This window comes from Parasteatoda tepidariorum, chromosome 9 (genome assembly GCF_982258835.1).
Source record: "Parasteatoda tepidariorum strain Cologne lab strain chromosome 9, Ptep-v5.0, whole genome shotgun sequence".
Classification (NCBI taxonomy): Eukaryota; Metazoa; Arthropoda; class Arachnida; order Araneae; family Theridiidae; genus Parasteatoda; species Parasteatoda tepidariorum.
This window is the reverse complement of record NC_141763.1, coordinates 38,228,376-38,246,339: the sequence shown is the minus strand read 5'-3', so window position 1 is coordinate 38,246,339 and position 17,964 is coordinate 38,228,376. Positions and strand designations below refer to the sequence as shown.

The 17,964-nt window shown below is 28.3% G+C and overlaps 1 protein-coding gene across 1 annotated transcript in view; it reads right to left on the bottom strand.

The window, feature by feature from the left end:
- Nucleotides 1–12,500: 12,500 nt before the first annotated feature.
- LOC107443081 (solute carrier family 7 member 14) overlaps nucleotides 12,501–17,964 on the bottom strand; it is an 84,858-nt gene continuing 79,394 nt past the window's right edge. Inside the window, exons 11-12 of the mRNA XM_016056829.5 lie at nucleotides 17,487–17,614; nucleotides 12,501–13,546 (exon numbers count right to left, since the gene is read on the bottom strand). Coding sequence (XP_015912315.3) covers nucleotides 13,266–13,546; nucleotides 17,487–17,614 — 409 coding nt within the window. The 3' untranslated portion in view covers nucleotides 12,501–13,265. The remainder of the gene's footprint in view (nucleotides 13,547–17,486; nucleotides 17,615–17,964) is intronic.

The following is a 17,964-nucleotide window of genomic DNA, read 5'->3' as shown; positions in this document are numbered from 1 at the left end:
AACTGTTTCTCTTATATCTAAATGACTGCAAGTTTGAAAAATTATTGTTTGGCCGTGTTTGGTAGTTTTACCTATGTAGCAGAAAAAGACACCGGTGTTTCATGCTGTATCTCCTAACCGTAAATTATTAAAATGCTAAATAAATTATTTTTTTACTAATACTGTCTACTAAAAAGTGTTAGATTACTGAAACTACATTTGTACTAAAATTTAAAAATCCAAATAAAAGTAGTTTGAATTTTGTTTCATTCATATTCAAAAATTTATCAATAATTTATTTTGTAAATTAAAGAAATTTCCGCGAGGAATAACTGTTTCTCTTATATCTAAATAACTGCAAGTTTGAAAAATTATTGTTTGGTCATGTTTGGTAGTTTTACCTATGTAGCAGAAAAAGACACCGGTGTTTCATGCTGTATCTCCTAACCATAAATTATTAAAATGCTAAATATATTATTTTTCATTTATTGTGACCTGTTGTTGTTCTTGACATGTGCCTGTTTAGGCAGAGGGGGTGCGATAGTTCTTGTTTTTCCAGTGGCGCCATCTATGGCCAAGAATTCGACTTCTATCACACCATACGTCACACCCGTTTATAGGGCGGACCCATTCATGCATCCATTCATTCATCAACAGATCGTAATTTTAACCTGAATCAGAGAACGATCGATCTCCTATCCAGTATCCCCAGAGGTGTTGATTTGTTAAGGGAACATGGAGGACTTTATTGTACCATGGAGGACTTTATTGCGACCTAAATTAATTTAAAATATTCAAAAAAGTATGGAAAATTTTTTTTTTTTTAAAAATGAGTCAAAGGGTTAAGTCTTAAATTAAATTATGAAAATGCAGTCGCTGTTCTTGTAAATAGACAATTCTTTGAAACTGATTGAATCTCTTAGGCTAATCCTATGTAGAGTTCCTAATGGTATCGTTATCTTCGCGTTGGTGAAGTAAAATCATAACATAAAACATAGGATTTATCATTTTATTGCTACACATGAGAGAATAACTGAAATCTGAGATCCATCAAGATGGTAAATTCAGTACATATACTTCATAATAGTTTGATTCGATATCAGTACAGTGTACACCAATAAACGTAAAATATAAAACATATTGAAAATAAATATGGAAAGTGGAGATTTGTACACATGAAGAGTTTTGATTTCTTTTTTGTTAACAAGTGTACAGTTTAATATTTTTTTATACTTTTGCGATCGTATTAGTCTTATGTTGAATAACATAAAAACAGCTTGGAAATAGAATTTTTTGTGTTGTATTAACCGTTATCGAAATATTGCAATTCTTATTTTTATGCATTGTACCGCAATAAAGATTTAGGCTTTTATTACTAATGATGAATGAAAACAACACACACCTGCAGTCATATAAGATAGAAATATTGCTTATGAAATTTAATTCCTTACAGTTTGATTGATTTAAAAACTGAATTAGCAATAAATGTCAATGCTTCAATGGTAAGAATATATAATAAATTTAAAAAAATTCTAATTTATAAATTATTCATTATTACATCAGTGTTTATGCTCTTGTAGAAGAAAAATAAGATTTTTTTTAAAATTTTAATATAACAGGAACAGTAAGGATGTTGCCTTCTAAAGTTAAAGTATGCAAAACATTTGCTTTCAAATTATCTGTCACGAATGTATTAAAAATTTACTGTATTTAACTGTATATTCTTTTAACAATATAGTTTTTAATAAGACTTAAGAAAAACGATTCGAAACATTTACATATTTTTTAATAAAACTATATGTTAAAAACGCAAGGAGCAAACCCAAGAACTGAACTAAACTGTGAATACCGAGCAATATTCAACTGAGAATTGGTGGATATATAGCGGGCAATGGCCATTAACCTTAAAAAAAATAGCATAAGTGTTGGAAATACCAAGTGGTAGTTTACACCTGAAACTGTATTCATTTTGAACAAGATATCACCCTCTTATCACAAACTATTTATGGTGTTGTCTTATTTCGGAAATTCAATGTTGTTGATTTTAACTTTTATAGAAACGATATTTTATTAGTTGTACGAAGTTTGAAAGTTAAATTTATAAGCAATATTTTTATAAAAAATATGGACATATTTTTTTACACTTTACAGATACACATTTTTAGATTAACTGCTGACAAATCGTAACTTATACTGCTATAAAAAAACAGTATTTTTAAAGTTTAGCTTTTTTATTAATAAATTTTATTCCTTATTAGTACTTATATTCGAAATATTATGTGAAATTAAAGACTTCAAATACAAAATCTCACTTTCCATCAGTTACATGTCTATTTTTAAATGCAAAATTTTAATTAACTCTTATAATCATCAATCACAAGAAGTATTTATTTTAGTAGCTTTGAAAATTTAAACATCGTTCAAGAAGTTGCTGCAATTGAAATGCTACAATTGCATTTATATTTATAGAACACGGAAAGAGGAAAGTTTAAAATATAAAACATACATTTCACATTTCGAAATATCACATCAAGAAAAAATATGCAAGATAACGTTATCGGTACTTATCGTTTATAAGAACCACACTGGCGATATTTCATTGAATTACGCCAAAAATGTAATTATACTGTGCATTTAATGTCTTCTAGAGGTCACGGTTAGCGCTCTTTTGCTAAATTGAGAAGTAAAATTAATGTGGTCCTTATAAAGGAACAGTATCGTATTATCAACATATACATATAGGAGAACGTCACAAAAAACTGTACAAGTGAATGTCTACTGTACAAATTATTGTCTGCAAAAATTGCAGCATTTAAGGCAGGAAATGCAATTATTTCGACCTTCTTTCTGGTCAAAAAATTATTCATAAGTGAATTATTCATTTTTTTTATTATTTTCTAACCTAATGTGCATTGAGCTTTATTATTAGCTAATTACATTCCAAATTTGGGCGCATTTATTTTAATATATTTCTTCCTTTTTAAACAAATGTTTTAGTTAACGATGGTGAATAATGCGAACTAATTGAAAGCAATACCATATACTCTGTATGTATTCTGTATTTTGTTTTCTGTTTGAATAACAGATGTCAGGATTCTTGCTGAAAAAAAACCTTTTGAAAATGAAAGAAGTTTTATAAATAAACACAAAAATTTTAATTGTTATAAAATGAAACTTTTTGATTTTTTGAGAAATAAATTAATAAAAGGAACAAAACGGATATTAAGGCAGTTTGCTTAATCAAGAGTACATGAATATTACAAGAAATGTAAAAGCATGAAGAAGAAATTTTAATATTTTGTATGTTTTTTCAGTGATCTGTACTACTTTAATGAATTAAGTAATCGATACTAAGTATAAATCAATTGGAATTTTTAATGCAGTTGCATTATTAACAAAATTAAAGCAAAATCACTTTTTTTCTTAAACCAAAATATTGTTTCAAATATTTTTTTCATATTGAAGTTAACTTTTGCATACATAGCATACGACAAGTGTGCTAACCAAAACAATGTCCGGACATTGTTGAACCAAGGTTATATTTACAAAATAATGTATTAATAAAATAATAATGCTAAAGATTATAGAAGTTTTAGAACATAATTGCTATAACAATTGTGGGAAAACTTATAAGAAATTAAATTTAAAAAAAAACAACGTACATACCTGTTAGGCGAAAATAATATATTTGAAATATTAAATTTCACTTTCAACATAACGTTAAAGATATTTTATTGGTAAATTTAACTGGATGTTCTTTAAAAGAATCTGATTTATCTTTTTAATAAGTCCTATTTGAAGAGCTTAATGGGAAAGGTTCAAGTGAAATATTATGAAACAGGAACATTGGAAACTATAAAAAGAGCAGTAAACTGTTTATAAGAAAAACTTTCAAATAAAAAGCTTCGTAATTTATAGATAGAATGAATATGCTGAACATAGTATGTTTTTAAACGTAACATTTTGTTAATTTTTCTGAAAGCAATGTCACTTAAAACCTTTTTCCATTAAGCTCTTTTTTTTCTTTGGCGCTTAAAAAATTAAAGTTCTAAATCAGAAAAAAAGTTAAAATTAAGGAAACAAAGTTGACACATAGTATTTGATGGAGGTTGGCAAGGAAAAAATTCACCAAACATCATTAGCATATGTGCCTAGTTGATTATTTTGAAAAAGTAAGCATTTTACAGTGATATATTATTTCAGTACTTTTTTACATAATTTAGTATTTGTTTCATATATCAGTATCAACATTCAAGAAGAAGGTAGAAAGAAATTCAAACATGCATTTTTTTAAATGTGGGAACATTAATCAAGAAATATGAAAGAACAAATGCTAGAATACAATAAAATACATATTAAAATGTAGTACATACATACATACAGACTCAAAACAATTGGCAAAATTGCCAGCCATTTATAGAAACATGTTTATCTAAAAATAAATACTAAAATTATCACATTATTTGACGTTACATGTTTAAGTTATTAGACATCGATTGAAAAGCTATATTTTTTTAATAGTGTTTGATAGTTTGTCATGAAGTGTATTCACTTTTATAACAACAATAAAAATTGTGTTCAACATATAATGAAATCTTTAGTTGATATATAATTAATAATTGTGCATCAATGTTTGGAAACGAATTCAAGTTCATTTTTTAATGAACAGCAATTCACAAGTTTCATTAAGTTCAATTGAATGCTTGAAAATGATACAAATTAAAACGCCGATGACATGTTTACGTAAATTATTTTCAAATTCCATTTCATAATCTTATTCTTTATCGTTCGTTGGAACAGTAATTTGAGAGCTTTTGTGTTATGCAATGGAAATCTTATTTAATAATAGATATTCATATAATTGAAGAGGTTGTAAAATTCTTTTATGTGTTAAAACAAAATATAAAACCATAGTTTAGTCTTTATGCAATTTTAATGTTTTAACTTTCAGCTATTATATATCACTTATATAAAGTACCAAACTGAAACAATATTTTCAAGAAATAAACAATATTTTATAATGTTAATTTGGTTTATTTGTGATCAATAATATAAAAATCTATTTTAAATTTTTCTAATTCTCCTATAAAAACACATAATAAACGCACAAAAAAACTAATTTTATTTTAAAATATTAAAGGTCTTAAAATTTGTGACAGGAGTATTAACTTATGATAATTGGGCAAAAATTGAAACAATGGTAAAAATGGTTTGCGGATAGTGTTTATTAAGATTTCCAGTATTGAGCCGTAAAGAAATATTTAATGATTTTATACAATATTGACAAATTTTAATGAGAAAATATCGCGTTTATTCAATAAATAAAATATTTCTTTAGAATGGCGGCAAATTTTTCTAGAGACGATCATTATTAGACAGAATCCCAGTTGCTAACAATAGCCTAAATACGTCAGCAAATTTATACTGTTAGCTTTTTGTATTGTTGCATTTGTTAAAAAAAGTTTCAAGGTAGCTAAACTAATTGTGCTCCTACCTCTTTATATTTTGGTTGGTTCAGGGGTAGCTAACATTTTACATACTTTATACCAGCCTTTTTAAGAGAGATCAATATAATTATAATTAAGCGTTGCTTTAAAAGATAAAAAAAGTTTTAAAAAAACAGGAGGAGCAGAGGTTTTCCGAAGTATTAAAACTGGCTGAAGCGCCGCTTTTAATCACCGTTGGCTACCCCTGGGTTAAGGAACCCCTATAAGAGATAACACCTTCCCACGGGTCACTTTAATAGTCCGAAGGAACAAACAAACTGCGCAGTAGGGGTGAATAAGAAACATGTCACAACCTTCGGATTACTAAAGGATCGGATTTCTCGCTTAAGGTAACTCGTTCGAAGGCATTTTCTCTTCTATAAGTTATGTCATTGAATAAAACATAAAGTGCAATTACGAAAATTTCTTTGTGCAAAACTAGGTCTCGGAAAACTATATTTTTTTCGTCATTGTCAAATAACTATATAAAAACGTTCACCGTTCACACTTGCTTCAATCACTGCTCACTCAATATAAGCAAAAATTTGTTTTGGCAAAAATTGATATGTAGCTTTTAGGAGAACATACAAATAAAGGCACTAGCCGTAGGGAAAAAGAAGGCAGTTAATTTTTGTTTCTTTAAATCGGATATCAACTCATTGCTATATTTTATTTTTCTATTTCTATTCAGTACAAAAAATAATTGATTTTAAAAATATTTTTCTCAAAATTAAACACTTTATGCACATGTGAAGTATTAATCAATTATAATCAAATATTATACATAAATACAACAGATCAAAACGTTAAAAAATGACCGATAAACTGCAATAATAGTATAAAAACATCACATTTCATTTCTATTGAAACATATGCACAACATAAACATATATATTTACATCAAATTTTAATTTGCTCAACATAAGGCGAAAACTTAAAATTTAGATATACATTTTAAATATTACATAATAAAATAGTAGGAATAAATTTATCTGACTGTTTGTGTTACTAGAAAAACTGATTCTTTTAATAGACTGAAAATATTGTTCATAAATTGATACTTTTATATGTTTTATGTATTTTTGAGAGGAAAAATACTTCACATTTTTTGATATCTGTTCACATGGATAGTTAATTGTAAAGTAGTCTGATTGAGTTTATAGCATAGCCCCACGTTGATAACAAACATTGAATTTACTTTATTGATTTATTTATTATTTTTTGTTTTATTGAATCGTACAACAATAAAAAAATTTTAAGCACCACTTTTAATACGACTAAAGAGTTAATGCATAGTAAAGTCTTTGTCCTTAAAACTTCCTTGATAATTTCAATGTTTTCTTTTATTTATTTAAAAGTAGTACTGAGATATAAACCAATAAAAACTAAATTAGTTTGCGCTCATATTTTTAGTAACTTTACAAATTTGCATTTGATAAATCACAGAGTAAAGAGGTCACATTAGAGTTAAACTTTGAATCCATAGATTGGTGTCCATTTAATTCAAATTAAATTCATTTCTTAGATATATCACAAGTTTATAAAATCTACCGATTGCTGAAGAATTTTGAAAACTGATTTTTTTAAATAAAGCATTTTCTCCCCTCGTTATTTTACCACTTTTTATTTAACTCGCTTTCGTATTTAAAGGGGCAAATGTGGTAATCAATTCTAACTCATTCCAACTTGCTAGACAACTGAAATTTCAACTGGAGATCAGTGACGGATAAAGCAACACGTTTAAATTAGTCCCTGACTGCTTCAAGATGAATTTATTTTTATTTTATCTCCAATCGGTGAAGAATTTTGAAAACTGATTTTTTTAAATAAAGCATTTTCTCCCCTCGTTATTTTACCACTTTTTATTGAACTCTCTTTCGTATTTAAAAGAGTAAATCTGGCCATCAATTCTAACTCTTTCTAACTTGCTAGACAACTGAAATTTCAACTGGAGATCAGTGACGGATAAAGCAACACGTTTAAATTAGTCCCTGACTGCTTCAAGATGAATTTATTTTTATTTTATCTCCAATCGGTGAAGAATTTTGAAAACTGATTTTTTTAAATAAAGCATTTTCTCCCCTCGTTATTTTACCACTTTTTATTGAACTCTCTTTCGTATTTAAAAGAGTAAATCTGGCCATCAATTCTAACTCTTTCTAACTTGCTAGACAACTGAAATTTCAACTGGAGATCAGTGACGGATAAAGCAACACGTTTAAATTAGTCCCTGACTGCTTCAAGATGAATTTATTTTTATTTTATCTCCAATCGGTGAAGAATTTTGAAAACTGATTTTTTTAAATAAAGCATTTTCTCCCCTCGTTATTTTACCACTTTTTATTGAACTCTCTTTCGTATTTAAAAGAGTAAATCTGGCCATCAATTCTAACTCTTTCTAACTTGCTAGACAACTGAAATTTCAACTGGAGATCAGTGACGGATAAAGCAACACGTTTAAATTAGTCCCTGACTGCTTCAAGATGAATTTATTTTTATTTTATCTCCAATCGGTGAAGAATTTTGAAAACTGATTTTTTTAAATAAAGCATTTTCTCCCCTCGTTATTTTACTACTTTTTATTTAACTCTCTTTCGTATTTAAAAGGGTAAATCTGGCCATCAATTCTAACTCTTTCTAACTTGCTAGACAACTGAAATTTCAACTGGAGATCAGTGACGGATAAAGCAGCACGTTTTAATTACAACACGTGTTTCAAGAAGAATTTATTTTTATTTTATTCCCAATCGGTGAAGAATTTTGAAAACTGATTGAAAAAATTCCGTTCCGAAAACTGATTTCCGTTTTACGACGTTTTACAACTTTGTTTCGTCTCTGTAGGAAGTTGTGCAATCGAAATTTCAACCACTTCCCGACTCATATTTCAACGTTAAAATGTCAAAAAGAGCAAGTTTTAATTAGTTCCTGACTGCTACAACTAAAATTAATTTTTATTTTATCTCCAGATAGGATTTATCTCAAAGAGAAATTTCATTATTTTTTTACATTAGCTAAATGGCAAACACGAAACTAAAATAAGGAAATTAGAGAAAATAATGTAATTTTTTTTTAAATTTAAAACTAAAAACGTGGGTGTGTTACTGTCGCAGTTAATTTCTATTATTACCTTAAATTCCTAAATTTTTCGGTAAGGGAGGTTGTTTTTCTTAAATGTGCTATCAGCAATTTAGCTGATACATATTGATCACCTATATAAAAATTACTAGTGTTTTAATACACATCCTAATTCAGAAGTTTTTTTATTTATATCTTTCAATGTACATTTTATTTCCATTTACATTTTACATTTAAATTCTATTGATTTTCATTGAAAATAGTAAGGGCTAATTTTATTTAAGACACGTTAAGCATATTTTAAGAAAAGGTGAGTATTATATTTAATCACTTGACTTCTCGAAATAATGGTTACACATTTGGCACTTTTTTTAATCAAATTACAATATTTTAATATATTTTAGACCTTGCGATTATTTGTAATTTTGTGCTGTAAAACAATCTGCACATCAGCCAATTAGTTTTTTTTAAAGGTAAGTATGTTTTATGACCAACAACAGGACTATCTTATGCGACAACTTCTAGTCGCATCCCAGAATGATTGAAATTAAAAGAATAGGCCAAACCTGGTTTTTAAAGACAAATGTAACGTAAACTTCAATAATTTTAATTTTCATATTGCTATTGGTGTTCTCTGATTTCTATAAATTAAAACAGTATATTTATTGAAAATAAAATGTATTCTTAAAATTATATATATATATACAAATTTTAAATATAAATTTCATTTTTGCATTATATTAATACTGAAAAGAGCACGTCAATACAATTGAATTATAATACGATTAAAAACTACATGTGGAACTTTCACAGCTAAAACTTTTCACTAAAAATCATTGAAATTTTTCACTTTAAAGTATAGCGGTTTCTGTTTTCAATTATATATAGGACTTAGAAGCACCTTTTGCTAGAAAAAGAATTTAATAAAGAAAAGTTTTTAAGTTAATTTAATAAAAACAATCTTGTGTAAAATTTCAATACCGACTTTAACATTTTTTAGCACAGCCACTTAACTCAAAAAACAAATATTTTAAAAACTTAAAAGTTACAATAAGTTTTCATCTAAGATTTCAGCATGTATAGTGGATAAACTGGAAAAAAAATTCAGCTTACTAAAATATTATTTAAAAATTAAATTTATATTTTTGGAATAATGTTCCACAGTAGAGGCTTTTAAAATATAAAAGGTTAATTACTAAAAAATTTTTTAATTTTTTCACGCTTTAATTAGACATATAGTTTAGATTAAAGGCACTGTAACTATTTTCTTGAATTGATAAATTTTTCATCTGAATTAAATAAATCACTTTCGCACTTACTCTGTTTTCATAAAAATAATGACCCATAGACGAAAAATTTAGCATTTTGTAGTAAGAACAAAATACTGTTGCCGTTTAAAACAATATATTCGTTGTAATGATTCCCCGTTACGTCATCATTAAATATTGCAAAATTACACGACTTTCTTAAGTAATTAGTTTACTATATAATAAATTTATATTTATAAAAGATGAGTTTTAAGACATCTGAAATTTTAGTAGTTGTAGTTTGTAATCCAATTTGGTAATTCTGTCGAGACAGTAGAATTAAATATTGCCATTTCCAATTTTGATTTTAACTACTTTTTAAATTATTTCAAAATTCAAATTATTTTACCTGAAACGATGCGGACACCTATACAAAGCATAATTACAATTATGATGATTAAAGAATGTATGTTAAAAAAATGTATTGCTAACTTTTTGAGTAAAAAATTATAACTAGTGAAATATATTTTTATACCTGAATAATTTGTTTTAAATAATTATATCAGTTGTTTAAGAAAGAGTTTAGTCTTAAGCAAATATTCCTTGAAATTTTAAGTAATATTATACACAAAGATAAATAGTGTTGTTGCTTTAACAACAAATCAAATAAAATAAAATCTTTTCTATAAACTTGATATTAGTCATTTACTAAATATAATTAACGAAATCAAATAAACTAAGATCTTATATGTAAACTTGGTAGAGGTCATTTATTGAATTATTTGCATAGTTTTTGTTTCAAGAAAATACTAAAAATAGATATTTTACTTATAAAATGTTGGAGTTGGATTATATCATCAGACAAAAATTAGCCTTCCCTAGAGAAATCATAAAAACAATTTTATACGCTGTAATTCTGCCTCCGGAGTGGATAACCGTCTTGGTTCTGTTCGGAAGTGATTTTTCAAAATTTAAGAAGTACACCGAAGTGATTTCACAAAATTTAAGTGTATTCAGTTTAAATCCTTCTCTAAGGATTTGATATCGCAAATCCTTAGTCTCACAAATTACAAGGATGCTGTATTTGTTGTTGATTTGCATTAGCTGTCGGTCATCTCAGTAAGCTCTTCTAATGCGTAAGATGAAAAACACCCTCAAAACAAGACAGTTCTACCAGTATTAAATAAATCCCCTTCCTTCTCGCTCCCGTGAAAACAACGGGGTGACGTTTCGCCCTCTATTTCTCGCTCCCGTGAAACTTCCGGGCTGGAGTGTTCAGTAGTAACGCGCCAATAAGAGAAAAACTAATTCATTTCTTTTGCCCGGAAAACAATTTAATTCTCATTTTACGCACCAGATGGCAGTACCAGGATATTTTTTAGGTAATTGTAGATAGTTAGTTTATTTTAAACTCGATGTCAGCACTACTCAAATACGTGTATTTGGCAAAATGGGCACTTTTATGACCGTTTTCGTGAAAATTAACCGATCGTTAAGGGGATAACGTTTTTCATGAATTGTCTAGGGAATGACTATCTTGAGGTTTGTCTGGGTTGATATAATAACCGGTATATTAACAACAAGTTATCATTGTGCATATTTGCAATGCATTTTATCATTTAATAATGCGATCTTAAATCATTAAATGTAAATAATTAGCTTAAATTATTAATTATTTTAGGTCTGCCTACTTACAATATTTTGTTAAACAAAATATTTAAAATATTCAAAATATTCATTAAATTCTTCACAATTTATACCAAAAAGAGAAAGGAAATAAACGGGGAAAAAACTACTGGATTCGATGATATTTTATTTTGTTTGCTTCATCTCTCTCTAAGCATACTTATAAAAACATTCAAAACAATTGTGCTGAGAGAAAAACAATTGTGCTCCTTACAAAAAGTATAAAAGAATTAGCTAAATCATTAGTAGTTTTATTTCGTAAAAATCAAATTGAATATGATAAACGCCCGCGATGTGAATAAATTGTACTATTGAGAGTTTACGCAAAATGTGTTATTTATTTTATAAAATTAAGAATACATATTTAATTCTATAAGAAAAGTAGTTTTACCTAACTTATGTGTTAAATGGCTTAAATCAAATATACTTCAAAATATAAGAATTAGGTAATCATAATGCTTATGATATAATATTAAATTGAATTTAGAGATGTTTACATTACTTTTTTAATAAAGCATTCTTTTAATGAAGAGGAATGACTGTACCATATATTCGAATAGGGGGTTAGTAGTACTATTTACAATAATTATGGTGACAGGCGATTGGCTTTTACTAAGAAGGCTCATAAAAGAAGGCTTTGGAGAGTTTTCCAATGGCAGTCATAAATATCACAAAGATTCACTTTACTGAATAAAGCATACAAATATTTTGTGCATTGGCGGTTTCTTGCTAAATAATCACCAAACAATCGAAGACCTCGGAGTTAAAAAGTAATAAGACATGTCTTATTAAAGTTTCATTCCCCAACTGTAAACAATTATATTCATTATCATTTTGCTCAAGTAGCATAAATTTCTGTTGAGAAATAGATTAGATGTTACAGGAACTTAACTACAAAAATGTGGGTTACTTTTTACCCTTTAGGTCTTCAACTATTTTTGTAGTATGGTGATATTTATTAGTAAGCAGTTTAAATTTATGAACTTTATTAAATAAAATTGTTTTTTTTTTGATAGACAGGACATTCAATCAAGTAAATCCCAATAGTATATAGACCAAAGCACAAAATATATTTGAAGCAAAGTGAATATTTCAATATCCTAATGACTTATTTGCGGTCAATGACACTTTTCAATTGATTTTGTTTTATTCACCCAAGGTATTGTATTTTTGGAATGTACATTTGAATGTACTTAAAAATTAATAAATCAGCATCATCTGTGATGTTAATAGCTTTCTTAACGATGAACAAAAGCTATGACGACAAAATATAACTCAATCAATTTTACATTTTCAATAAACTATGAATTTCGTAATTTTAATTCTATGACCTACGAATATCATAAATGTTAAGAAAGTTACCACCAAAATTGCTTTCATCTTCTATCACTAACTATCTAAGACATTTTCAATGAATCTTTAGATAGCATTATTGCTGAAGTACAAAGAAAGTCAACATAATTTAGACACACAAGTATAGTAAACAGGCACAACAAATTTGATTTAGAAAAGAAAATTGACTCTATGACAGCGGGGCCCGCTTTGTTTCCTTCCTCGCAGTCTGTACAAATATAGATATCTATACATGCATGTTACGTGTCAAAGCCCCTGACATCATGTCACAAAAATTGTTTCTGAAGTCTTATCGATGTATATCAGTATAATTGATTTCTTCCTTCAAAGGGCTGGGGCTATGTCCAGATTTTCTTCATTTTAAGCAAAAAATCCAGACAGGCCCCACCACGGAAAACAAGTACCCCACTAATATACATAATTAAATTTAAAAAAGGATCTAGTCGAATTTCGACCACGGATCTTCTTCTAATGGATCAGGAATAGGGTTGAAGTAGCCGTTACCAGTGGTTGTAGTGGGTACGTCATAAGATTCTTCTTGGTAATCATACGTTTGATGCTGCTGCTGTTGCTGTTGTAACATATACTGTTGTTGTTGGCTGTTATCTGGTGCAGCGAGATTTTGCATTCGTTCTTCGGGTATTTGTAATTCCAAAGGCTTATCCGTGTGGATTTCCAGAGAGCTGTTTTTGATGCCATAGTAGAAGTACATGAACATTCCTTATTGAGAAAGACAAAAAGACAGAAATCAATAAATCATAGGTGGGTGCCCATCAAATATGATAATAAATATCACTGAATAACAAAATTAAGCATTCGCTGACAGTATGAGCGTTTTGCGGCAATTGGGATATTTTGAAGTGAAGACTCATTCAATTTTAAATTTTGTCCAGCATTTAAGTTATCTTCTTAGAATTGGATTTGATATTTTATTTTGTTTTGTCCTAAGTCAGATGAATTCCCAGACACTGACTTGACAGATGTTGCTGCACGATCTGCTATTAACCATTTCACTCTGTCCTGTACCTTTCTCAGATATAAAAATACATGTACGACAGATATTAGGAAATCTTTAGGGCTACAGCAATGGTATCTTCAAATCAATCATAAATTGCACTCTGTAAAAATTGATTTGAGCTCATTGCCTGTGTTGCGTTACGTCTCCGAATCAGCCGCACTCAACCCCAATCTTCACTTGCTGTTTGGCCAACTTCCATCTCACTGCAACCTTTGTAACATTTTACTCACAATCCATCACTTTTTAATCATTTACCCATGTTTTAACCAATATCGTTTTATCTCTTTTTGGTAACTATATTTTTTGTATAAAAATGTGTCGGATAAAGTTTATCATCCTAACATCTTTGTATTTCTAAGCGCTATTTTATATTGTATATGACTATTCTTACCTATTTTGTGAAATTTTATCGTATTCACTCTTTTATCTACTTCTATGTACAGTTTTAAAAATTTCATGTATTTTAATAAGATAAAATAGTAATATAGATATTATCTTTTGATTTGTTATAAAAATCGTTGATTTGGAGCAGCATGCTGAACCTTTTGCCATTAATATCTACAGTCAATTCAATTTGAAATAAGCATTGAGCTTATTAAGTGGTGCTTATGAAGTGCTTTCATGTTTTTTTAAGCATTAAAAGAACAATTGTTTTAGTTTTCTCTTTTATATATCAAAAGCGAAAACTATTAGTAAAACAGCATCACTATATTTTATGATAAAAACAATATTTTATAATAATCTGAATAACAATATTTCCACTTGGCAACGGAATGATTTATTGAGCGCTCAGAGTTACTTTTGCGCTAAGAGTGGAGGATCTGTAAGCTGAATGCGAATGCTTTAAATAACAACAAAATAAAGCATGATTTTCTGAGTGGTGCTTACGGTTTCTCCACTCTTTGCAAAGCATTTAAAGAACGATTGTGTCAGTTTTGTCTCTTTTTACAGCAAAAGGCACACATTTAGTAGCAACTGAATAGCGAAATAAGAATATTCATTTGCTGATTGATGCTTAGTGTTCCCGAGGAATGCTCATCATTCACAAGGATTATAGGGACATCCTTCATAAATTTATAAGTCTCCCCCCATTTCAGCAAACACAAGTATAGATGTGTTTTTTTTTTTAGTCGGTTAGTTTTTTTTTTTAATTTAACAATGTCATATATGAACGCATTACAAATTCCTTATAAAATTCACTGGTAACTGAGAGTAATATTTTCATTAGTTCAACTTTCAGGAGACAACATTAACATCGTTAAAAAGAATCACAAACAAAATAGTCCGAAAAAGAAACATCGGAAATAAAAACGTCCTTTTAAGATTGTTATGCAAAACTGACTCACAAGGTATCAGTGTGTTTGTTTTAAAAATTATGTGAATTTCATAACCAATTTGAAAGTAGATATTTTTTTAATTAGGCTTCTTTCTTCTTCACAACAACTATTAACAATGGTTTATCAGAGGATTAATCGTGTTTAAAATTAAAATTACTTACAAAATTGACGAAGCGTTTCACTTTGAAAGAATTTTAAGAAAATTATTTGGTTATGATTATTATATCACAATACCATAGGTGAAATTATTAGAATTGAGAATATTTTTGAAATCCTTAAGATTCCCAGTAATTTAATTAAAATTTTGTGTAAAGTTTTTACCATAAACTTTAAACTAATTTTTACATGTTTATTAATTTTTAAAAAGATAATATAAGTCTTGGGTACAGTTTTCATAACGAAAGGGGCTCTTTTTTATTCCAGTGCTTTTTTTCGAATTCTTTATTTTCGGATTGTTTTTTCCGGTGCTTTTTCCTCATTAACAAGCGAAAATGCAAATTCTCAAGCATGACACTTTGTAGTCTATTTTATACAGGTTTGAATAAACTTAATGCTTTTTATGCGGAACAATTTGAAGCAGTTAATATAGCCGACAGTTGATAAAAGATAAAACTTCAATAATAAAAAAGTTGGAAAATAATAGAATCGGTTGATTATGCAAAAAAGGTCAGCCAAAAAAAAAGGGTTTTTTTTTAATAGACGAAAAGCCCAAAAGGTTTTTAAAGCATCCCAAACAACTAAATGAAATATATTTTAATTTCTTTGTGCTAATTTTGCAGCAGAAAGAGTGCTATTGTAGTTTTTTTCATCTGTACTATTTTGTATTAAATTTTAAATTGACGCGAAACAATACAGATGTTAATAATTTTAAATAAGCAAAAAAAAAATTTGTATCAAAATTTTTCCTGATTTCTATTAAGCAATTTTTCTCTTCCAAATTTATGGGCTCCACTTCTTGGACGCCATGCTGGCTATCGCTTACAATTCCATGATTATTTCATGATCTGAACTCTCTACGCTCGCACATTTTGCCTCAATTTTATTAAATTCCCCATTTTTTTAGTTAAAATTTTTATATGCTTCATCAGAAGTCCTGATCGGTATCGCTCACCAACCTCAGAAATCGTTTGTGCAGTCCTTTTCAGATCACTTTGCTCTCTCATTTCACCTTTTTGTCTCAAAGTGGGATGGAATACCGTTAAAGTGGCGAAAAAATCATGATATTGGTGGGGGTTGATTTTTGTTACTTTTATTTGAAATTAATTGTAAATTTGTAGATTTCCTTAATAATTTCGCTATTAATATGGCTTATGTGATTATTAAATTTTATACTTTAAACCAGGGTGGGAAATTTCCTTTAGGGTTGGCGAGTAAATTCTGTTTAGTAATATGTTTTAAATCAAACTACTATATTTATTTTTAAAATTTAGAAGTTTCCTTCTACACTTTATAGATCAGGATGTCACAATAGACTAAATATAGCATACATAAACTCCTTGAAAACTGAGACGGTTAATGATTTGCTTAGAATTTCTATAAATGGAGCCCCCTCTTCCTTAATAGAGTTTGAGAGTGATCTTTGGGCCGCAACTGAATGGCTTTTTTGTGCCTAAAGGGATAGGCATACAAACACAAAGTGTTAAAAGTATTTCTGATATTTTAATTTTCTTATTTTAATGATTTCTTAGGACACATGGCTGATAATGGAACCATTAAAACTTTGTGGCAATCTTATTTTAAGTTAATATTATTCTTAATTTGCAAAAATTATGATTCAAATTTTCAGTTTCTACATTCTTTTGTGGTTTTATTATCCAAAAGAATAATCATTCTATAGCTGTTAATTTTTTTTAAAAGATTGTTCATACTTTTTCTTAATAATTCTGGCTAGTAAAAGGTTTTCTCCAACTAGTACCTTTAAAACTGAAATTTCTTGCCTTGCTTTAAACAGTAAGGTTTTGCTTTTTCTCAAGTGAAGGAATTAACATTTTGTCAATACACAAAAGATCACTTTAAAAAGCACATCTTATAAAGGTCCATCAGAATAATTGAGTTTAGCGACTTACCCTTACAATATTTTAGTGTGGAACGAAAATGGTAGTTAGGGGAAAATTTTTTTAAATCAGAAACTTGATTTAAAATGTACCATATGGTTGCAAATATTGGATTAATATATAACGCACCCAAGCTCGCTTTAAAAAGGATAAAAGTAACATACATAGAATTTTTTTATTACATGAAATAAACACAAAAACATATTAATATGCAAGTATTAAAAGGGGTTTGTTTCAGTTTCAAAGCTTACCTAAAGTCATCCAAATAAGAAACCTCACCAAAGTAAGGACAGATAATTTGAAGATAAGGTAGATGTTAACAGTTATAGCTATGCCAGGAATAAACGGAACACAGGGAGCTTTGAACTTGAGATCGCATCTTTAAACAAAAAGGCACATATCAGTTTAAAAGATGCATTATTATTGAAACAAAGTTTTATGTTTCAATTAATGTAACAGGAATGAAACAGAGCAGAACATAATCAAAGTCAACTTGTTTTAATAGTTATATCCTCAATGAAGAGCTTTTTTACCTTAAAGTTATCGCTGTAGACCACTGCTTTCCTTCGAATGTTATTCATTTCACCTATAGAAAATCTCGCAATCCACCAAACTCTCTAATTCGAACTGTAACAATTTGATCACTTTACCTTATATTATTTTATAACCGTCGTTGAACTGCAGACTTAATTTAGAGATTACGACTACTAATGTTCAACTCCGTAGCCT